General features: G+C 41.3%; 1 protein-coding gene across 1 annotated transcript in view; it reads right to left on the reverse strand.

Annotated features, from left to right (window-relative positions):
* The window catches only part of LOC140134129 (uncharacterized), an 82,774-nt gene extending 60,265 nt beyond the window's left edge, over positions 1-22,509 (reverse strand). The window contains exons 1-2 of the mRNA XM_072154762.1: positions 22,468-22,509; positions 21,780-22,006 (exon numbers count right to left, since the gene is read on the reverse strand). Coding sequence (XP_072010863.1) covers positions 21,780-22,006; positions 22,468-22,509 — 269 coding nt within the window. The remainder of the gene's footprint in view (positions 1-21,779; positions 22,007-22,467) is intronic.
* Between the last annotated feature and the right edge of the window lie 2,750 nt (positions 22,510-25,259).

Genomic DNA, 25,259 nt, shown 5'->3' on the forward strand with positions numbered 1-25,259 from the left:
TATTCGAGGTAGGCTGCTCACAGGATCTGTTCTATTTTAAGCAAGTTCAGCAGTGAGGAACATCTAACTATAGCCTGTAAAAGAAAAGAAAATGAAGGAAGATTTATATGCTCACAACAATCATGCAGGGACAGACACTGACAGGTGACTTGTTCATTGTGCCACATTGGGGCAGATTTACTTACCCGGTCCGTTCGCGATCCAGCGGCGCATTCTCTGCGCTGGATGCGGGTCCGGCCGGGATTCACTAAGGTAGTTCCTCCGCCGTCCACCAGGTGGCGCTGCTGCGCTGAAGTTCCCCGGAGGCGCGCTGGAATGCCCTGAAATTCACCGGCCTATACCTGGTGAAGGTAAGTGTATTTTCGCGACACATTTTTTTTCTTAAATGCGGCGGTTTTTCCGAATCCGTCGGGTTTTCGTTCGGCCACGCCCCCCGATTTCCGTCGCGTGCATGCCAGCGCCGATGCGCCACAATCTGATCGCGTGCGCCAAAATCCCGGGGCAATTCAGGGAGAATCAGCGCAAATCGGAAATATTCGGGTAACACGTCGGGAAACCGCGAATCGGGCCCATAGTAAATGACCCCCATTATCTTCCATTAATTAACCCCTTAACGCCAAAGCCACTTTTCACCTTCCTGACACGGCCCAATTTTTCAAACCTGCCCTGTGTCACTATAAGTGGTTATAACTTTGGAACGCTTTAACATATCCAAGTGATTTTAAAAATGTTTTCTCGTGACACATTGTACTTCATGTTAGTTGAAAAATTTTGGTGGTATGTTTTGCATTTATTTATGAGAAAATCAGATATTTGGTGAAAATTTGGAAAAATTCTCGATTTTCGAACTTCAAATTGTTCTACTTTTTCCACACATAGTCATAACAGCAAAAAACTTAATAACTAACATTCACTGAATGTCTACTTTATGTGGACATTGTTTTTTATGCATACTCTTATTTTTGTAGGATGTTATGGGTCTTTGAACGTCAAGTGCGATTTTTCACATTTTCATAAAAAACGCAAAATCCTTTTGCTTTTGAGGGACCTGCTCAGGTTTCAAGTCCCTTTGAGAGGCCTAAATAAAAGTTTCTTTTATAGAAACAACACCCCTCAACGTACGTGAAACAACTTTTATGAAGTTTGTTAACCCTTTAATTGTTTTACAGGGGTTAAAACAAAATTGGATGCAATTTTGAAAGTAAAATTTTTTTGGCTAAATGAATGTGTTGTTCAAAAAATTGTACAAATTCTCAGTGGGTAAAATACCAAAACGCTCCACAAAATTTGATACCCAATCCCTCCCGCGTATAACAATACCCCATATGTGGTGTAACCTGCTGTATGGGCACACGCCAGGGCATCGAAGGGAAGCTACGTCATTCAGAGCAGATTATGCATTGTCACTTTTTATTGGCTATACAGGCGGTCCCCTACTTAAGGACATCCGACTTACAGACAACCCATAGTTACAGACAGACTCCTCTGACCTCCGGTGAAGCTTTCTGAATGCTTTACTAAAGTCCCAGATTGCAATAATCAGTTGTAAGGTGTCTGCAATGAAGCTTTATGGATAATCCTTGGTCCTATTACAGCAAAAAATGTTTAAACTCCAATTGTCACTGGGGCCAAAATTCTTTTTGTCTGGATCTACAATTATAAAATATACAGTTTCAACTTACATACAAATTCAACTTAAGAACAAACCTTCGGACCCTATCTTGTACGTAACACGGGGACTGCCTGTACAATCTTTATTTTTTTGGCAATTTGGACATGTAAGGTCTTATTTTTTGAGACATGAGATGCACTTTACAAATATTTCATTTTAGTGGGTCATTTGCTTATTGATGAGATTTTATTAACTCTTGAATGTATGGTTGAAAAGAAAATTGACAATTTTGGTCTCCTTTCTTTTTGTAATTTTTGGGGGTACCGTACACTAAAAATACTATATTATCTTTATTCTACGGATCACTACGATTACGGTGATACCTCATTTATATAGTTTTTCATTTATTTTTACAATTTTACTGGAAAAAAAAATAATACAGAGGAAATCTCATTTGTTTTTGCATCGCCATCTTTTCAGAGACGTAACTCTAATATTTTTTGGTTGACAGAGCTAGTTTAGGGCTTATTTTTTACATGTTGAGTTGTCCTTTCCATTGGTACCATTTTGACGCACATAACTATTTTTGATCACTTTTTAGAACATTTTTATGAAGAGATTTTATGAAAAATGTACATTTTTGGCGATTCTTTTGTGTTTTGTTTTTACGGCGTTCACCAAGCAGGCCCAATAATGTTTTATATGGGGTATCGGTGTACTCAGGAGAAATTGGGCATCAAACTTTGTGGAGGTTTTTTTCATTTAATCCATTAATTAATTGTCCATTAATTAATTGTCCACCCAAAATGAATGTATTGTCAAAAAATATTACAATTTGTAGACCTCCATTTTGTTTTAACCCCTATAAAACACCGAAAGGGTTAACAAACTCCTTAAAAGTGCTTTTTCGTACATTAAAGGGTGTAGTTTCCACAATGGGGTAATTTATGAGTCTAGCTATTATTTAGGCCTCTCACAGTCAATTAAAAGTTGAGCAGGTCCATCTAAATACGGCTTTTGGGAATTTTCCCAAAAAATTGAAAAATGGCACCTAAATTCTGAGCCTCATAACATTCTAGTAAAATACGTGGAATCTTAAAAAACCATGCCAACATAAAGCAGACATTGGGAAATGTAAGTTATGAATTTATTTGGGTGCTATGACTATCTGCATCAAAAGTAGAGAATTTAGAACTTTGAAAATAAAGAATTTTACAACATTTTGGCCAAATTTCATTTTTTTTTCATAACTAAACACAAAAGATATCACCTTAATTTTTAAACTAATTTAAAGTACAATATGTCATGAGAAAACAATCTCAAAATCCCCTGGATATCTCATAGCGTTCCAAAGCTATAAGCACTGTGACAAAGTCATTATTGAATTGGCGAGAAATTGAAGGTTTTTGTGTATTACAGCGACCACAATGTGAATTAGGTCAAACTGGAAGCTGTTTTCCATGTGTTGGTCTCTTGGAAGACCTGGTACAGGACCCTAATTGTTGGAATGGAGACAGAAGTGTGATCACCACTCCAGACCAAAGTTGTGCAATCCTTTAAAGAAGGGTGTGGAGCAGTCAGAAGTCGCTCTCTACCTGGAGACACAGAAGCTGGACTGTGTGAGAGCCACATGTGAGTGACACAGGGTTACTGAACGTATGTTTCATTCTGGCAGGGAGAAGCCCTCCAGTGGCTAGTGAGGGCCGCCAAGCGTTTAGTTAGAGCCGGACAGGCAAGGATTTTATTTGATGTTTTGTTTGTTACTGCTGTTTTTGCTGGAATAAATGCACAGTTTTCAAATTGAATCCTGCTGTCCATGAGAGCTTTGTCATTGCTGACCCCCACATTTGAGCTGAACCCCTACAGCACTTATAGTGACACAGGGCAGATCTGAAAAATGGGACCGCATCCTAAAGGCCAAAATAGGCTGAGTCCCATAGGGGTTAAGGACTTGTTGTCTCAACTTTTTTATTGCTATTGTCCTTTTGTTTACATTTTGTTTGCATTACTTCTCCGTTCATGGTGTATAACATCTTTGTCCTTCAGAAAACCTGTTATACCATGCCTGATGAAGAGACCTAAGATGTCCCGAAAGCTTGCTTGTAACATCTTATATTTCAGTTAGCCATTATAAGGTATCACAATCTCAAGAAGGTTACTTTATTTGACCTATCAAAAGCAATAGGAATTTCTTCAACTGGCTCACGCTGTACGCTGCTCTTGACAGTAAGAGGCAAACCTGTAATATAAGGATGTTGAGCATGAAGGTGTAAAATGTACCAATGTTATTTCCTGTAGGGGGTTTTTACTTTTAATCATTAAAATAACATGTTTGTGGAAATTTTGCAGAGTTATGCTTTGATTGCAGGTAGAGACTCAACTCTAATCAAAATGCCTCCATAAATGTAATGAATGACACTCAATCTTTAAGGTTTCTGAATATCAGTCTGCCAATTTCTTTAATATGTAGTTACTGCTTTCCCATGCTTACAACATCTTTACTTGGATTATATAATAATATAATAGTATTGTAAAGCAATTAAAGCTTTTTGTAAATATGTATGTGTTCTTCCTGTTCCTAAAAAAAATTATAATATCTACCTACTTACATGATACAATAACTTTTACAGCAAGGAAATCGCCTCTTCAGAGTTACTAAACAAACTTTTAAAACACATCTCCAACTCATTCATATTCGTAGAGCTGTCTCCATCAATTTCACATCATAAGATGGGATGTGGAATCACATTTGTAGTTGCTGAACATTGCCCCACTAACCCATCAATGCCAATGGCATATCCTCATAGGTTTATTTCATATGGCCGTCTGGGGCCCCAGGAGAGTTTATAGTTGTCAAAAGCATTCAATTCGTTAAAAATCTTTGTCACTGCTATATGAACTGTGTGTGAGCATGTTTTTATATGCATATATGGTAGTATGTGTATGTAAATAAATTATGTATACATGTTTGGTAGCATATGCATATAACAATAAGGTTGGACAAACCAAAGATAGGGAAAAGGAAGACCGCGTATATAATCATGAAGAAAACCTATTGTTCGTCCTTACAAAAAGGAAGAAGTAATCCAACAAAAATAGCACAAGTTTACACAATATAGATAGTAGCAAAATATAAATTTTATTGTGAAGAAGTAACAAATGCTGGTTAAAAAAGTTGGACCCACCGCTGGGGGTCAGATGAAGGCTGTCAACCAGCCGAAACGCGCGTCGGGGCCGTTGTCTTCCAGGCAGCGAACAGCATAATATGGGTAAGCCCACTATTGTATTTATGTTCACCACTTTCTATTGTTATCCCTTTATTGTAATTTGTCAACGCTTCCCATTAGTATTGTATATGTGTTAATGGCCATTGATGCCCCATTACATATCTATAGAGTGTAAACACATCTATACCAGTCTGATCTGCTGTTTGGCATACAACATTGTCTTGTGTCCCCCCTGCGGTGGGGCCAACTTTTTTAACCAGCATTTGTTACTTCTTCACAATAAAATTTATATTTTGCTACTATCTATATTGTGTAAACTTGTGCTATTTTTGTTGGATTACTTCTTCCTTTTTGTAAGGAAGAACAATAGGTTTTCTAGCATATGCATATGTATATAACTAGTTGTGTGCATATAGTTAAGTATATGTGGATATTAAATCTGCATGCATGATACTGTAGTTGTTACAGCAGTGTGGAACTGAACATAATAGACCCCACTAGTACCTAGCAGACCCCTTTGACTTATAATGGGGTATGTTTGGGCTCCATTGCGGTGTCTATTGTTTTGATAGAAAGACTTATGCTTGAATGTTGTATGTACAATGGTTAAATATTCACTGTGGGGTTGCATCAAGAGTGGCGTTTGTCTCCTTGATACCTACCAGTGCAGTATATGCCTATTATATGACAAGGTGCAAAGCTTTTTGTGCTAATGGAGTAGAAAAAACCACAAATCAGTGCATTGTACCGTTTTGTAATTCAAAATGGGATTGATGATTTCAGGGCCCATTGTACACTTTTAAAGGGAACCTGGCCTAATAAACCACTACCAGTATGTTGTCAAGTACTTGAACAGCTTTTAAATGATGTTTCTTTCATGACCCAGCTTGGTAGTATCATCCAGAATATCAATTTTGAAGTTAGATGTAAATTGATGTCAGGGAGGAGGAGAGTGTGACATTGAAGTCAAGCCCTCCCTGCCTCTGAATACCCCCTCCCATGTGATTTACATCAAGCGCGGGACTTCAGAAAATCTGATCAAGGATGTCCCTGGATGATGTCTGGGGAATGCCTGCAGTGTTTTAGTTTGAACTGTAGATTTCCCCCTTAATAGGTGTCAGCAAAATGATTGCTCGGGCCATCTCTTCTGACTCCCTTAAACATACGCACAGTCCTAAATGCGCTCCTAAATCTGCTCAATGCATCTTCCCTGATATTAGCCATCTAAGGAGAGTCAGGGAGCCCCCGTATACATCAGATGGTCATCCATACTCTCTGAATTGAGCATATTCAGTCCATTTTCATCAATTATTTATGCATATTAGGCATGTTGAAATCTAACATGTCAAACACTTCTTTCCACAAATATCTACAATCAGGAAGTTGTATGCATTAAAGGGGTTGTCCAAGTTTTGAAAAAAAACTATATGTGGCCGGGAGCGGGCTGCTTAAAACAATAAAGATGTACTTACCTTCCGTTGCCCTCCGGTATCCAGCGCTGCTGTCACTCCGGTCCGGGCGCCATGTAAACAAACATGGCCCTCCGGAGCAGCGCTGCATTCAGCTTCCGGCCGGCCATGGCCGGGTATGCCTATCAGTCCCTATACACAGCATTGTATATGGGGGCCGGAAGGTTGTCGGGTCCGGCCGGAAGCTGAATCCAGCTCCTCCTGGATACCGGAGGGCACCGGAAGGTAAGTACATCTTTATTGTTTTAGGCAGCCCGCTCCCGGCCACATATAGTTTTTTTTTCAAAACTCGGACAACCCCTTTAAATGGTTACTCAGTCCATAAGCAGTTTCGATCCGTATGCATATAATAACTGTGGCCAGCTGTAAGACAGCTTATTATTACTTATCCAAAATCGTCTCAGCAGTCACACAACAGGCTGCAGTAACGTAGATAGTGTATATATTTTGAACAACGTGATCAGACATCAATCACATGCTCAATGTACACCCCAGGAAATCATGCTAAATAGGCCCATAAACATACACTGTCAAACAAGTGGCTCCTTTTGGTTTGTAGATTTCACATACATTAGAAAATAGATTGGTGTCCTCCATGACTGGCATGATACCGCCAATTGCAGCAGTAGAAGGAGGGAAAACAGTAACAACTAGGGGATTAAGATGCCCGACTCTGGTTGTAATATCAAAGACCTGGTCCAAGATTAAAAGTATGTTAGGGATCCAGGGTCATAGTGAATACTTCCCTATCTGGCATAACCCTCGGCTCCCCGAGATGTTCAGACTGGAGGGCTTTTCACCATGGGAGGGCAAAGGCATATGGTTCCTTCATCAAATACTAAATGGGGACATTTTTAAATCCTTTGAACAGCTGCAGGACACCTTTAACCTACCGCAAACGCAGTTTTATAAATTTCTCCAATGCATGCATATGAAAAAACCATCAAAGATGGAATGATCCAAACATCAAGTCACTGCGTCTTGAAGTTAGCAGTGGGAGGAGGCCCAAATAGGGGAATTATATCTAATATTTACTCTAGTCTCCTAGAAGAGTACCTGAAAGGACATCCCCTCACTATGAAGGAAAAATCGGAAGCAGATGTAGGGAAAATTTCAGATTCCTAATGGGAAGAGATCTTAGAGGGGATACCATTACTGTCTCCGTCAGAGGCCCATCTCCTGCATAGGGTGTATAAGACACGAAGTTTACTCCATAAGATAGGAGTGCGCCCTGACTCTTGCTGTCCCCGGTGTTCGACCCCAGATGCTAAGTTACTACATATGCTGTGGGAGTGTAAGGAATTGGGGGAATTCTGGAAACAAGTTTTGCACGTAATACAGTACTATCAGTGGATTTGGAGCCGGACCCCAGGGTCTGCTTATTAGGATTGATTGAAAATGATACCATAAAGGGGGTTACTTTGATATGTACACAAAAATTACTATATTTGGCACTTAAATCCATAGCCGCTCGGTGGATCCAGACCTCGGCGCCTGCAATACAGGAGTTTATAATGTGGGGTGTACCTAAAAAGAAAATTTTCAAAAAAAATTTGATAAGCTATGGGGATGGTGGATGAATACGGCGGGACTTCCGAATAGAGCATTGATAGATTTGCGACGTAGCTCTCACTACCTGATGATGAAGTTGAGTGCATAAAGATAAACACACTTTTGTTTTAGGCTTTTTCAGGAAGCAATGACCATGGTAACCACGAGTTTGAGGGATATAAGGTTACTTACTCTCTAGGTATGATCTGTATAGATTGGATATTTGGTCGTTAAGCATTGAAAAAACTAGCTTCCCATCTGTCTGCTGTAGGGAAAGGGGTTGGGGAGGAGGGATTGGGACATTTTACTGTTTTGGTCTTTTGTGTAACAGTATGTCTATTAAAATATTAAAAAACCACAATAAAGATGGTTTTGATTCAAAAAAAAGAAAATATAAGATGAAAAAGCATAGCAGAATATATTTTTTCATCCTGCGATCTGCTATATAAAAACAGTACGCTCAGTGGAGGCCTTAATAGGCCATTGTATAGCATCCAACCCCAGACCCTGCTGAGTAAAGTCACAAAGACACCCTCAAAATTGGCAGCAAATCACGGCTTTTGTTTTTCGTTCCTGTTTTAAGGGGGAGGGGCTGAACAGGAGGATGTATCCCAAAACTGCTCAGGTATTTACGGTCGGGTATATTGCAGCCCTTCATGTTGGGAATCCTATCGCTATATACTTACAATTGAGGGTAAAAATTAATTTAGCATAAGGGAATAAAACACTAAGCTCTCTTAATTAAGAGGCCTATTAAAAGTTTAATAAGTATAAATCCAGCTATCACATATAAGCTTGAGGGTTGATCAGGAGGTATGGTGCACCTGTTTTTGTCTAGCTTCACAAAGAGAACAGCCCTGTAAAAAAAGGCAAATGAGGAGGCACTGGATGGAGAGCTAAGCAATAATTTATTGAATATAAATAAAGATAAATACCGGCATTCCCCACGTTACGTACAAGATAGGTTCTGTAGTTTTGTTCTTAAGTTGAATTTGTATGCAAGTCAGAAATGTATGTATATTAAGAATAAATCTTAACTGCAGACACCTTTTGTTAACTATTATAGCTGATCATTGTAGCCTGAAACTGAAGTACAGTAAATTACCAACATCCAGAGGGCGGTTTGTAACTAGGGGTCGTTTGTAAGTCAGGTGTTCTTAAGTAGGGGACCGCCTGTAATTCAAAGCATTATAATTTCTTAAGAAAATATATGCGTATGCTACAGGGCTCTTTAGCTATTAGTGTGAACAGAGCTTAGCTTTGTTTGCACATTGTAATGATATTAGCAAATAAAAAAACCTAGTAGGGCAATGATGGGGGTGGAAATTCTGATGTTCTTACTCTTACTAAATTATACTACAGTGGGAGTCAGCTGTTATGATAACATAACTTCCTATATGAATCAGGGGTCAAGGACATGATTTAATGGGGGTTTCCCATTGCATAAACATGTTGCCTAAAACCGTAAAACAATGTGCATTTGAGTACTCTTCAGTACTCTTCTTGAGCCATATTTTCCACTTTCACAATGGTGATGACATATCCACAGAATAGGTCATTATTATAATTTAGAAAACACCATAAATTCCATGGTTCTGTACAATCAATAAGGGGTTCACATACATTACATTAAGAAAAGAACAAATGCAAGTACAAAAACAACAGTGATCAGGAAACAAGGACCCTGCCCGTGAGGGTTTACAATCTGTGGGAAGATAGATGAAGACACGAGGTGAAGGAGCAGAACAGTACACTTAATGAATATTGTAGGTGTAGGTGATCCTGAACAGGTGGTTTTCAGATTACTTTTGAAGGATGGAAGATGGGGAACAGACTTGCACATTTTGGTAGAGAGTTCCAGAGTCTGGGAGATGCACAGGTGAATTCCTGGCTAAAGTTGTTAGAAGAGCTGATGGTAATAGAGTGAAGCTAATGATCCTATTGACTGATTAGTTCAGAGACATTTGGAGGGTGTGTCATCAGCATAGGAGTGGTATTGAAGGCCAAGGACTTGATGAGTTGTCCTAGGCCAGAAATGTAGATGTCGAAAACAGGGGTCCCAGGACAAAACTTTGAGGCACCCTAACAGGGTGGGGGCGAGTTGAAGCGGTGGTATGAGACTGATAGACACAGAACTGTATGGATTAATACAAAAGACAGGTGGTCCTTTTCTGCCCAGTGTGCACCACCAATAGTAGTTTAGTATTTCAAGAAAGGGAAGGGAAAAATTGTGGCAGATAAAATAGAACGTTTATATGCATGCAAAAAATAGAAGAAAGCAATAAAAGAGTACCAAACAAGTTAATAAAAACAGGGGTCAATATAAGCATGTAGGAAGACTAGCTTTCTAATCTTGCCCTAGATGTTATATATATGCTTGTAAATTTTTATATTTCTTGTGCAAAGACATTTTAATAATAACAAATAAACGTTATATTTTATCTGCCACAATTTTTCCCATTTTTCCCTTCCCTTTCTGTAAATACTGATAGACACAGAACATCTGGTTAGAAAAGTAAGAGGAGATTCAGGAGAGGGCCAGGTCAGTGATGCCAAGAGAACATAGCGTCTGCAGGAAAGAATGGTTAACAGTGTCAAGGCAGAGGATAGATCAAGAAGGAGAAGAGAAGTGGTGTTTTGGCTTGGCAGACAATAGGTCATTTGATCAGGACAGCCTCAGTGGAGTGATTTGGTCGGAAACCAGATTGTAGTTTTTAAAAGAGTCAGTTGGTCCAGGAGTTTTGAAGTGAATGGAAGTAGTGAGATAGGTTGATAGTTTGGCAGAGAAGATGGATCCAGAGAAGGCTTCTTTCGGATCGGCGTGATACCCTGTTTCCCCGAAAATAAGACAGTGTCTTATATTAATTTTTGCTCCTAAAGAGGCACTAGGTCTTATTTTCAGGGGATGTCTTATTTTTTCATGAACAAGAATTGACATTTCTTGTTGAACAAAAATTAACATTTATTAATAAACTGTAGACATATAATCACATACATTAGCATAACCAGCCACAAAAGAATTTCTTTCCATGTACCTATATGGTTCATTTACTGGTCCCAGTAGTTATGAACAAAAAACAAGCTTTTTTTACTTAAAGTCTTATTAACTTGTGGTACATCCTTATAACTGTCCAAACTTGGAATTCCATCAAGACTTTGTTACCACTATCAGTATTATTCATATACAGTCATATCATCGTCTTCTGGAACATCATCATAACCTTCCAAATCCTGAATTTCGTGGTGACTTCCTTGTAATTCCATTTCTTTTGACTCCATTTCTTTTAGAATCAATGGCCCAAGTCTCTCATGTTTAGCAATGGCACTTTCTTTAAAGGAGGACTTCTTGTCAAGATAGCCTGCTCGTAGGGCATTTGCAATGCATCCGTCAGTAATTCTATCCCATGAATTTTTCACCCATGTCACAACCTCTTGTAGTTTAGGCTTCACGAAGTTTCCACGCTGGTTTCGTTCCATTCTATTTTCAATGTAGTCATTCATTTCCATGCGCAAATTGTCCTTGAATGGCTTATTTATTGCAATGTCAAGTGTCTGGAGATAGGCCGTCATTCCTGCTGGAATCATTATGGAATCTATTCTTCTTTCATGAAGAAATTTCTTCATGTCTTTTGCACGGTGTGTGCTGGCGGCATCCCAGATTAGCAGACCTCTTTGGCTCCCTCGCATAACAAGGGGAAACATTAAATCGACCCACTTCCTTATAACTGCTTGCGTGCCCCAGGCCTTTTCAGTTTCAAGGATAAAAACGCCTGAAACACGTTCGATTTTATCCTTCTTGCCCTTCGTAATAATTAAAGGTGTGACTTTAGTGCCATCCACACGAATTGCTAAAATACAGGTAACTCGTGCACTTTCGTAACCAGTGGAAGGAATATAGATTGAGGATGCACCCCGCTGATCAATTGTTGTTTGAGACACTTGACCCATAAAAACTGCAGTTTCATCCATAGCAATAATGTTGGCAAGATTATATTTAGAAAAGTCAATCTCATCAATAAAGGACTTGAATGCAAATGCACGTTTTATTATTTCTTCATCTTCCAGCTTAAAAAGTGTTGTGGATCGTCTTAAAGACAACTCACTCCGCTGAAGGAAACTATCCAGCCAGTGTTTCGATGCTTTGAATTCTTCGGGGGCTATGTCGAACTGTGGTGCCGTTGCAAGAGCGAATTCTTGAATCTGGGCCCTACTCACAACCAAAGCCTTTGCTCTTCTGTCAGCAACCCATTCACAAATGAGATCTTCTAGCTCAGAAAATAATGGTTGCCGACCTGATCCACACTTCTTAGCATTTCCGTTATCCACTTGTTGACTGAATTTATTGTAATCCGCTCGCCATTTTCGGACTAATCGGATATCTATCATTTTCTCTTTGCAGAAAGTAGTAAGGTTTTTGCCCTGCGAGTCTTCAACGATTCCTTTCTTGTACTCGACAGAATAACTTTTTCTTCTGGCACTCATCTTCTCAAAATTCTCGTACTTTACCGAAAAACAGTAGGGAACAGACCTTTCACCAAAAAAGCGGGTACCCCACAAAAGATTCACACTCAAAAGATCCCAGAAGGTCACAAACAATAAGGATTGTCACCAGCCTGATTTTAACACTTAGGGACCAGAAAACAAAAGTGTCTTAAAACTGACAGGAAAACCGTCAGATGTCTCACAGATTGACACTGTCAATTACCTCAATTACCTCATTTAACTCAATTAACTCAATTGGATACCTCCTGTTGCTACTTCCGGTCACTAGAGGGCGCTAACCAATAACATTACTCGAACAATTGACATCTTCCTGTAACTCCTACCTACCCCTTCACATTCTGTTTAATTACATCAATTACATTAAATTGTCCAATGTCCCAACTCACCTTTGCATGCAGGGACCTCATATGGTGGGCTTCTTCAGTGCTGCGGTGGTCATTTTCACACACCGCTGCTGGACAGGTGACACAGGAGCAGCGGATTTCTTGCAGATGCAGCAGGCACAGAGCACCTCCACCAGGTATGGCAGTGCCCACCATGTCCCTTCCCACTGCTCCAGCGATAAATCTGTCATCTGTGTCACCGCTGCCCCGGCGCTGAACCTGGAGGCTGGAGCGGCTGTGACACAGATACTGAACAGATCACTGCCGCGCCATTCACTGAGGGCTGCCGGCAGTGCTTTTCCCCGTGCAGTGTCACACTGTAACGGAGCTGCTCCCACGCGGCGGCTGCCCGCAATAGCCGCGGCTGCCCGCAATAGCCGCGGCAGCCTGCGACAGTAGAACTGCCGGCAGTTCAACTTTCCCGGGCAGTCACTCGGGTTACGCAGAGGGGAGGAAGGGGGAGCTGCCACTATATTGCATAGCCCTGCCGTGTCACTCATCGGCAGCTATCGCTAAGCAGTGTCAGCTCCCCCTTACAGCAGCAGGCACACAGACACTGGGGAACTTTATGGGAGATGCGGCAGCTACCTGAACATCTCCAGCGGCGGGTCACTGTAGCGGTGGCTGCGGCTAAGGTGCCAGACATGCGGGGAGCAAGCGGTGAGCAAGCGGTGAGCAAGCGGGGGGGGGGGGGGGGGGGGTGCGGTGGTCGCGCGCGCGCGCGGGGGGGGGGGTCTTACTTTCGGGGGAGGCCTTATATTTGAAAACCTACTGAAAACGGCAGTAGGTCTTATTTTCGGGACATGTCCTATTTTCGGGGAAACACGGTAGTTGCAAGTTAAAAGGAAGATGGAACAATACCAATGGACAGCGACAGGTTAAATAGATAAGGTAGAGCTGTGATGAGCATAGTGGTGAGGTTGGGGATAAAAGGTGATGGAATTACAAGAAACTTTTGTCATAAACTGAATGATAAATGTTCGGCTACAAGTATATGTTGCCATTTTTTTTTTCTTTTAACAGTACAGTTGACTGTAAAAAGGTAAATTATGTCATGCAGTGTGTGATCAGCAAGATTTATTTTACAGAAATCACAGACAAGAAGTCAGGTCAATAGGTTAACAATAGCCATTCAGGCCAGCTTCACCATATGTTCACCACTTCACTGGAGTGAAAACTTTCATGTGCAGCCAACCCATCTCTGCAAAGAATTTTAATTTAGCCCTTTTATTATAAACATGTGATTATAAGGTCATGTTCTGGTCTGAGGGTGTTAATGAATAGTAATGCTTCCCACCATTTTGTAACCAGGGAGTGGTTGGGCATCAAAATCTTTTGCAGGGATTGGTGGGGATGACCCCACTTTCTGATGCCCCCTTTTCTGCAGCCACTCACCTTATGATGCCCTCTTTCCCCTCTCTTATATTTTCCCCAGGAAAAGGGGCCATATAAAAGTGGAGGTATTATACTGTTCACTGTATGCACTCTCCAACCACCCTTTGTTCTTTTGTTCTGTAAAAAAACAAAATCCAATCCATCTGTATTACCCTGTGGCTGTTCTTTCTCTGCTTTGGCTGTGCACATGAGAGGAGAGGACTACCATGGGGAACTGGGAAAGTTAAAGAGTAACTCCAATGTCATAATGATTTTTACAAAATTGTCATATATGATTTCCCTTTTTAATTCAAACAGAATTATGCCATATTGTGCTGCTCACCTGTTTCTTTTCTGTGCTATGTCATATTTTGTCCTTAAGCAACTTGTCAGTAATCTATATCAGCAAAAAGGAGGTGGGCAGAGCCTAACCTCTTATTATTCTTATTTAGTACTTTAGCAGTAAATCTAGCGAAGTCACGTGCAATCTGTTGGCTATGGATATGAATATTTTATTAGTGATTTCCACTAGACTATTTTTCACTGCTGGGGACTATTGCTGCTTTAAAGCACTTCTGTTACTAAAGTAGAGCTGCTTGGACGCATCACAAACAACAATATCCTTGAGCTCTAAATCCCAATGTCTCTTCAGCTTACATTTCTGAGATCTCCATATTTCCTACAACCTTGGAACTAACAGATTATGAGGCTTCATTAGTTGTGAATGGGGCATCTTAGTTCACATACATTCATTGATAAAAATAATATTTGATGTGCAGGACATTATAGTTAACCTCCAGTTAATTTTACCGTAGCTTTAACCTACTGTGCACCTATTAATTTCTAAGCATTTACCAAAAGAAGCTACGTAAGCAGAAGCTGAATTAATCTGTCCCACTGACCTACATACAGTAGAAAAGCAGAACTATAAATATAAGAACTCAGATCTCGGGGAACAGAAAAATACACACCTGACTACTTCAGCATTATATCAAATATTAAATACCTCTGTGCTTTGTACTATAAAGACTTTTCATACCTGCCTAGCAATAAGCAAGGTTTATATTGATTAGACACTTTATAGAAGTGTCATTGAATTTATAAAACCATAATTTTGCGAAAGCATAAGGCCTGAGGGTGAAGACACACGTGGCGTTTTTAGGCAGTTTGTGGGCTGTTTTTAGTTAAAACGCATGCGTTTTCGAAAAACGCATGCGTTTTCGACAGGTTTGACCAATTATCTTAATTCAAACTGGTCAAAAACGCATGCGTTTTTAACGATCTGAAAACGCACTAACTAAAAACGGCCCAAAAACGGCCTAAAAACGCCACGTGTGTCTTCACCCTAACACAATTTTTTACAAAAGTCATCTTCATCACCATCCATACCAACAGATGTTGTCCTCAGCTCCTTTAAATTGCAAACTGATTATGAACTAAATATTCTACCTCCCAAATATAAAAGAATTGCCCACCATTTTGTGTTTTTAAACTAGTTTTAAAAGACTCTAAAATATATCTGAGGGTGCGTTTACAGGTTCAGTATTTTAGAGGCAGCTTTTGACATCCAAACCAGGAGTATAGTGAAATAAGAGGAGAAACAGCTTCTCTCAATGATATGTTCTCACACATTATCATTCACACCTGCTTTTGGCTTCAAAAACTTCATCTGAAAAACTGAATGTGGGAACGCACCCTAAAATCCATTACTAATGCAATGTATAATGGAACCTGCTGAATGCAACTGTGAACTTAGCCTTAAGACATGCAAAGCTGGACTAATACAAGAAACCTGGGAAATACTGGGTAAGGCTACATTCACACAAATGTATGGGGCCGTATATGTACGGCCGACGTATATATGGCCCCCATACACTTCTGTGGGCTCACGGCGCTGTACGGGAGTGGTACGGTGCTGCACACGTGTCCTATCTTGTCCTATCTTTTCACGTGATACAGCACCGTGCACTGTATATGCCTATGGAGAGGAGCGGGGGTGAGCTGTGCTCATCCCCTGCTCCTCTCTGCAGCACCGATGTATGCCCGCCGTACTACGGGTACGGCGGGCATACATTGTGTGCATGTAGCCTTAGGGGGAACAGCATGTGAGTTTGCTATAGTACACTAAGGCACCTCCTTCACTTGCGTTTTCACGCACGTGTTCTGCATGTGCTTTTGACGCACAGAACTTGCATAGCACTCAGACCCATTGTAATCAATGTGCTTTTTCAGACTTGCATTTTTTTTCATGTACACACGCGCTTTTTTTTTAACATGCGCTTAAATCTCAGCAAGTCACGCGCGTGAAAATCGCACCATACAAGTTTTCACGCATCAATTGCCATAGAAAAGATAGACTACCCGGCAAACGCATATGCGATCGGCCCGAGCCCCGCTCCCTGTGCGCTAGCGTCGTGTTATAAATGCGACGCTAGCGGAACGTGTGAACGCACCCTGACTGGAAACTGATTGAACTCTGATGAAATATGTCAGTTTTTCACTGACCAAACCCTGATCGCACCCTGATCAGACTCTGGCGTGATCTGAAACACAAGTGTGGAAGGGGCCTAAGGCCGGCGCCACACGTGGCGCTTTGTCTGCGCTTGCAAACGCAGACAAAGTCGTGCCCACCGGGGCGGGCCTCGGCCCGATCGCATCGGCGTTTCTATGGAAACGCCTGAGATCAGGAACGAGCCGCCGGTGTTTTGGGTTAATTTAACGCGAAACACGGGCGGCTCGTTCTCGATTGCAGGCGTCTCCATAGAAACGCCGATGCAATCGGGCCGAGGCCCGCCCCGGTGGCCGCGACTTTGTCTGCGTTTGCAAGCGCAGACAAAGCGCCACGTGTGGCGCCGGCCTAAGACTTAGGTTTTATTTATACACAATATAATTTTGAGTCTGGTATGATACCTAGAAAAGTATCACGATGGTCAAAACCAATATAATACTTTTCATGAAAAGAAAAAGCATTATCTGAATTCAAAATGTTTATTAAAACAACCCTTTTTTTGGTGTACCCCATATAGCCTAATAAACATGTTACCTTCATTATATGGGTCAGTACAATTACAGTGATACCATATTCCTGTATTTTTCTTAAGTTTTAGTGGCGTTTTGAACCAGTTTTGGGCTGTTTTTAAGCAGTCCGTTAAAAAAACCATCTGTTTTTAAAACGCATCCGGTTTTTGAAATTGCACCCGTTTTTGTCCGTTTTTTTTTTCCAATTATGATAATGATAATTGGGAAAAACGGGGAAAAAAATGGACTGCTTAAAAACGGGTTCAAAATGCCACGTGTAGCCACTTATACATTTTGCAGAATAAAACATAATGGGGGGGATTTTTAGAATGTGTCTCAGGTTACGCCAGTTTCTAGCTGGAAAACACTGGTCTTTTGCTGCGCCAGATTTATCACTGTGATGATGAATTCTGGTGCAGTATAAGGGCGATGTCACACATGGCGTTTTTGGGCCTTTTTTAGTTAGTGCGTCTTCAGATCGTAAAAACGCATCCTTTTTTTTTTTAAACGCATGCGTTTTTGTCCATTTGTAATTGCCTATATTCGGAAAACCGGACAAAAACAGATGCGTTTTCAAAAAACGGATGTGTTTTTTAAAAACTGATGCGTTTTTTTACGATCTGAAGATGCACTAACTAAAATGGCCCAAAAACGCCATGTGTGACAACACACTAAGACTATCGGTTCCTATTTCAGACAATTTCCCGCAAGCCACGCCCCTTACTCACGAGGAAACGTCCACCGACAAGAAGGCCATGCCCCCTTAATTGGACAAGTAGGGAAAGTGCCAAAAAATGGTCTAAAAGCCTTGATGACTTAAGATAGTGTTTTTGGAGAAGAAAGCACCAGAATTGTGGCACAACTGCGTTTATAAATCCCCCCCTATGTTATAAAATCTATGGTTTTTGCTTTGCCCTCTTCTAAGAGATATAACATTTTTGATTTAGGGCTTATTTTTAGCAGGACATGCTGTACTTTACACCCGTACCATTCTGGACTGGATACATTTTTTGATCACTTTTTATTGTTTTTTTTGGGGGGGGGGAGGGGTGACAAGATATGTAAAACCAAATAATGCTGGCCTTTTTTTTATGACGGTCATTGTCCAGGTTCACTAATGATATAGGTTTTATTGTACAAGTTGTTACGGACCTAGTGATACCATATGCATTATATGTGACTTTTGTATGTAATTGGGGATTTTTTATTATTTTATTGATTTCATTATTTTTATTTAAAAAACAATTTTTTCCCTTTTTTCCCTTTTAGTTCCACTGTGGGAAATGAACAAGCATTCATACAATTGCTTGTTCATTGTACGGTAGTATTATGCAGATGCATAGGCTGACACAGAGACTGTAAGATCCTGTTTGTGTGACAGGATCGTACAGGCTCTGGTAGTCAGGCGGCATGTGTTTTATACCTTCCAGGATCACACTTCCTAAACTCTTTCAGGACCACCATGTTTTTTAACCTTAAATCCAAGCAAGATTAAGAGAATTGTTCCTTCTGGGGGTCCCTTACACCACGATCGCTGACTGCTGTCACTGTAGTACCAACATACTCTGTTTCGATCATGGCGTTTGCTATACTGTATATGCATACACTAACTCCATTGTGCCTTTGATGATGCATCAGTTGTTAGGACCGAGGCAGGGGAAATACTTGAGAAAGGCAGATATTATACAACCTGTGACAATACCTGTTTGTTCTTGGTGAAATCCACAGATTTTCATGTGGCATAGATGTAAATAAACTGCGACCTGGAAAGGCAGCTTGAAAAGCCTAAAAAGTTGTTTTTGTCTAATTTTTCTAGCACCTAATGAGTATTTGGCTGCTTTGAAACAGCCAAACATATAATAACATGAAAATGCATGCGTTTTAGACACATACGTACAAAACCCATCCATCAGAACGCCACGTGCGAATCGACTCTCAGAGTACTTTACTTACCGTATATACTTGAGTATAAGCCGAGGTTTTTTTTAAATAAATGTGCTGAAAAACCCAAACTTGGCTTATACTCAAGTTAAAAAAAAGAAAGTCAATACTTATCTTTGCAACGCCCCCCGCAGGTCTTCTCTTCCATCCTCCTGGCAGCTGCAAGTCTGTGGGACGGCAGAGGCTCTGACGTCAGCAGTTGCTGCAATAGAATTGTGTGTGCCAGCAACACATGGCGGCTGACGTGAGGGCGATGCGCATCATGGACCTGCTGCTGCCGGACGGTTCGAAAAGAAGACCTGCGGGGGCATCGGAAAGGCGAGTATTGACTTTTTTTTAATGAACTGGGTCTGGCTGTATACTGGGCACAAACTGGGGCTGGCTGTATACTGGGGGCAAGGGGCTGAATAGCTATATACTGAGGGAGGCTGTGACCAATGCATTTCCCATACTAGGCTTATACTCAAGTCAATAGGTTTTCCCAGTTTGTGGTAAAAGTAGCAGCCTTGGCTTATATTCGGGTCGGTTTATACTCAAGTATATACGATACCACTTTGGGTGCCGCAGACAGTAAAGGTAAGTATTTAGAGGTAAATTGTCATAGTATTAAATTTATCTATGTTGTTAATTTGTTTTCCCAGTTAGGAATAATGAAACCCTATGCTGAAATAGTACCCTACAGTGCAAAGTGCAGGGTTCTATTATTGGTTCCATAGACTCAAAGACCTGCAACTAAGGATGTGTTCACACGTTGCAGTTAAAACTGCATCACAATCAGCTTTGAGTTGGTTTTAGGTGCAGTTTTGTCAATTTGAAAGACATGAACTGAACGGGTAAATGACAGTTGTGGAGCAGGTTTCCCCTTCAAAATCAAATTCACTTGTTCAGTTCATGTCTTTCACCTGTTCAATTGACAAAACTGCACCTAAAACCACTTCAAAGCTGATTGCGATGCAGTTTTAACTGCAACGTGTGAACACACCCTGTACACCAGCAAACACAACAATGGGTATTGGGAGAGATACCCATAAATGTCCATTACAGGCAGTCCCCGGGTTACATACAAGATAGGGTCTGTAGGTTTGTTCTTAAGTTGAATTTGTATGTAAGTCGGAACTGTATATTTTATCATTGTAATCCCAGCCAGAACCTTTTTGGTCTCCATGACAATTGGATTTTAAAAATGTTGGGTTGTCATAAGAATCAGGATTAACAATAAAGCTTAACTACAGACACCTCTGATAACTGCTACAGCTGTTTATTGTATCCTAGGACTCAAGTACAATAAATTACCAATATCCAGTGGTCCGTTTGTAACTAGGGGTCGTATGTAAGTTGAGTGTTCTTAAGTAGGGGACCACCTGTATTAGCATTATAAAAGCTCTAAAATCTGATTCTTAAAGGAACATGTCAATAGTTTTTATTCACAATAGTGTACGTTAATACTTTTTATATACAGTACATATTGTGTTTTATCATCTATTGTAAACCTGGACTTCCCTTCATAAATTCTATTAAAATTGTGTTTCCAATTATAACAGCTTTTTCCATATACCCCCATTAAGGGATATACTAGTGTCATAGTGGGCAATCTCTCATTTGGAAATCCTCCAATAAGGCAAAGAAGTAGTTCTGCTCAGGAGGACTCATCGCCTTTTCTAAGAGTTTAATACAGAATCAAAGTACAATGCCACTGGTGTATGTAATAAAAAATGGAAAATACCACTTTACTAGGTTGTAAGAAAAAGCAGCAGCAGAGTATTGTAGATGTAACCAAGTGATCAGGATCTTACTTTAGTTGTAAATTCCAGAGATATAGACTATAACCTAGTGCACTCTTTTCCATTCTGCACCCATTAATATCTAATGCTATGGCCCTATGCCTGAACCCCTGCAAGCAGAGCTTTATACTACAATAGCCTTCATACTACTATGGCACAATAGAGGGGCATAAAAACAGGAGTCCTAGAAGCCATTGCTTGTAGAACACTAGAGAAAGTCATGGCACTGTGCCCGCTCCACTGCAAACAAAGCCTTCTACTATTATATCCCTGGTACACAGGGACCACCACAAATCTGTAAATGCCTAGTGGAAAGAAGTTCAGTGGAAACATTTTCCTTTGAACAAGGTGCCACATTGCACAGATTCCATCCTATACTTGGCATGTACTGCTGATTACAGACATGCTGGTGAGTGACAGGCCAGGCCTTTGTCCAGGTAATGTATGCAGCCCATCACAACATTGCTACTGGGAGATGTATGGCTTCTTACCAGTGTAGTCAGGTCAATGAACTTTTCCATGTAAACATTACTGACCCAACAACTGATGCCAACATGAGGAGACCGTGCCAGGTCTGAAGAGGGGATCCACACCACACCATATCTCGTGTCAGTGACACCATGGGGCTGGGGGGTTACTATACATGCAGTTATTAGTGCACTAGCAATGTCCTCCGACCCCCTTTAGAGCTGGAAAGCTTTTGTACTTTCCATGTGACCGTGTCATTTCCGTGCACGCCCTGCCAGTCTCGTCACATACACAATAGCTCCAGTGCATCACATATAGAACACATACAGGAGACACAATCCCAGTAACTGCTTAGCCCCTGGCCATTAATACATCTGACTATACCGAGACTAGCGCCCCCCTCCACCGGCCACAACAAAGGGGCTGCCTGCCCTCAGTGTCTGCTTACTTACAGTCTTACTCCGGGCTCTTTGTTCTCCCGCTGCAGGATCTTCCAGCCTTCCTTTGTTCCTTGTGCGTGTCCTAAACATTCCGTGTATGTGACATGGTAGCAGCTCTGAGGGATCCTGGGAGTGTAAATAGCAGTGTGGTAAGGAAGCAGTGTGACAGTGCCTCCACAGGGCTGCCGAGTCACAGGGCATGTGGAGCCCAGCACGGCTCTGCATGTGTTCTCACTACACTAAACCCACCCAGCTTGTGGCATCTGACTCCAGGCTCACGCCTCTCCCATGTCACTGGGCTCTGCTCCCTCAGGACGCATATCTAATGGGTCAGGAACAGAGATTGTTACCGTGCTACAGTGCGACCCTATTCCACCACATCACTTTTATGTTTCACTTTACTTATTTACTCCTTGCCTTTGAAAAGTCATAAGGTCAGTTGTATTAAAATGGCTGCACCAGTTTTCTGTCCAACATTGCACATAAAAAAGGTCAAATTGGCTTGTACATGTATCTATAAAGTGTCTGTGGCAGTTTTGTGTTTAGTTGGAGTTTGACACACATTTAATAAAGCGTCCATGCGCCAGTTTCCTGGTGGACTTTGAACATTCTTTTAGGTGCAAACTGCTTGCATGTGTATTTAAGAAGTGTCGCGGCTGAGGAAAGGACGCATGACGGCATGACGTGAGGCGCACGTCACAGGGCGCTCCCCCTGGTGCGGGATCTCCTCTCCCGGCGGCATATCTCGGTGCTCGAACGCCGACTCCGGAGAGCTGGCGTCCGAGGCCGAGTAATGAAGACGGCTCGCCCGGGCAGCGGTGAGACCCCTTGATTCAGGGTTGCAGGCAGCGGCTGTTACCTTCAGCGGTGTGCACAGTAGGAAGTGTGGAGGCAGCCGCCGTGGACACTATCCTGTTCTTGTCGGCAGCGCTGGAGACAGGCGGAGACCGGAGCTGCCCACGTGGAAGGGAGACGCCGGGTGGCAGGCGGCGAGCCCCTCTACAGTGACAGCCCAGGATAAATGAGTGACAAAGCGGTGTGGAACTGAGCCTGGAACACCAGCAGCCATACATGGATTGGGTGAGAAGCAGTCAACCTGCATACTGTGAGCCAGTTGCTTCATTCCCATAATTTTTTCCATCTTGCTGCATATTGTTGCTAAGCTGCTACTGCTATCCTGCCCTATATGATTATAACTGACTAACACAAAAACTGTGCTTTGGCTATCTCTGCTACCGCTGGCAACAATGGGTATTGGGAGAGATACCCATAAATGTCCATTACAGGCAGTCCCCGGGTTACATACTATGGTATAGCCAGCTGCTTTATTTCCATTTTTTGCCCTGCTGCTTACTACTGCTACGCTGCTACATTTCACCGTTACTTTACTCTACATGACTACAGCTGACTAATACAAGAACTGTGTTTTGTCTATCTCTGTTGCTGCTGGCAACTCTCTGCTATTGTTGGATCCCTATCCATTTATGGGACAATAGTTGGCTTATGTGGAACATTGATTTACCCACTGCTTACCGTTATCAATGATGCTGCTTTCAGTAGTGCGGTGTTGCCTATTTAATTTATACTAAATCAGTGGGTCCTTAATTCTTTGCCTGCTTACGCTGCTGCTTACTTTATATATGCTAACTTTGTCTACCTCAATTTGAAGAACTTTGGTTTATTAACAACTAACCATTCAATGCCTGGCCAGGATAGATTGCTTATTTACTTATTTTTCGGGACTATAAGACGCACTGGACCATAAGACGCACCTAGGTTTTGGAGGAGGAAAATTAAGAAAAATTTTTTTTTCCCCAAATAGTGTGCTAAAATATTTAATAAAGTAACAGAATAAAGAAACAACATTTCAACAATGTAAACATGAAGACCAGCATGAACAACTATTATTACTGTCAAATGAAGAGAAACATTAAATTAGGCAAGTCTTTTAGTCTTCAGCGAATCCAAAGAAATCTTCATCACTGCTTTCTGAATGTAGAAAGCTGAATTGCTCGCAATCACTGATCTCACTGTTTTCACTCTCTTCGTATAGAATACCATCTTCAGACCCATCCAAGGCATTGCTGATGCCACATTTTTTGAAAGATTTCACAACTATTTCATCCTTTACTGATTGCCACGCTGATTTCACCCACTCACAGACTTGTGTGATAGTGGGCCTTTTCATTCTTCCGGTAGGTGTCAGGTCATGATTGCCAGCAGCCATCCATTTGTTCCAATGTTCTCGCATGAAAACTTTAAATGGTTTGTTGATAGAAACGTCCAGCGGTTGCAGCTGGCTGGTAAGCCCCCCAGGAATAATGGCAAGATGAGTCTTCTCATCTTTAAATTTCTTTTTTGAGTTTTCAGTAATATGTGCCCTAAATTGGTCAAGCACTAATAGCGCAGGTTTTTTCAAAAGTCCTCCAGGACGTTTGGACCACACTTTTTCTATCCATATTTTCATGCCATTTTCGTCCATCCATCCTTTCTCATGAACATGGACAATGACTCCTCGTGGAATCAACTCTTTTGGCATGTTTTTTCTTTTAAATATCAGCATTGGTGGCAGTTTGGTACCATCTGCACAGCAGGACAAGACAACTGTATAATGTGTTTTCTCATGTCCTGAAGTTTTCACGGTAATAGTTTTAGCACCTTTCGTATCAACAGTTCTATTTGATGGAACATCAAAGGTCAAAGGGACTTCATCCATATTCCCAATCTGGCCTACTTCAAAGCCCATTTTCTTCCTTTGATCAAGTACAAATTTGTGAAAAGACACAATCTTTGACTCATATTCTTTAGGCATTTTTTGAGCAATTCTAGTTTTGGTGCGCATAGCAAGACCACATCTCTTCATAAATCTGTGGCACCATGATGGTGATCACTGAAGTCCTTAATACCTTTCTCAGCAGCAAGTCGTTTGGCTTCATATATGATCATTTTGGTAGAAACAGAGAAGCCATTGTTCCTGTGATGTGTGATCCACTCTTTTATGTCCACTTCTAACTGTGGCCATTTTGCTGCATGCCCACGAAAACAGTGTTTTGATTTATCTGCTTTTTGCACCTGATCCTCCTGTTTCCTCCACTCTCGTATCATTTTTTCAGTTGGAGGTGGCCCAAAGTGTCTCTCCGCTGCTCTGTTTCCGTGCTCTTTGGCATATCTTACTACCTCCAGCTTAAAAGGAATTTTATACGCTAGCCTTTTCTGTTTTGACATCTTTTCAAAATTGGATGCAGCAGGGGACTACCGGTACGCTGTTTTTCTGTAACAAAAGTACAGTACATCAGCACTGTGTCATAATTCAAGACTGTAGATAAGAAAATCAGTGGATAATGGCATTTTTTTTTGCACATTCTTTTTAGCGCAAATGGCTTGCACAGGTACGGTATTTAACAAGTGTCTGAGACACGCAATCCTTTTGTGGAGCAGTTGCACTAGACATCGTTTGACACAAATTATAGGGCCTTCACGTTGCTCAGTCGG

Source organism: Engystomops pustulosus, chromosome 5 (genome assembly GCF_040894005.1).
Source record: "Engystomops pustulosus chromosome 5, aEngPut4.maternal, whole genome shotgun sequence".
In the NCBI taxonomy this organism is placed as follows: Eukaryota; Metazoa; Chordata; class Amphibia; order Anura; family Leptodactylidae; genus Engystomops; species Engystomops pustulosus.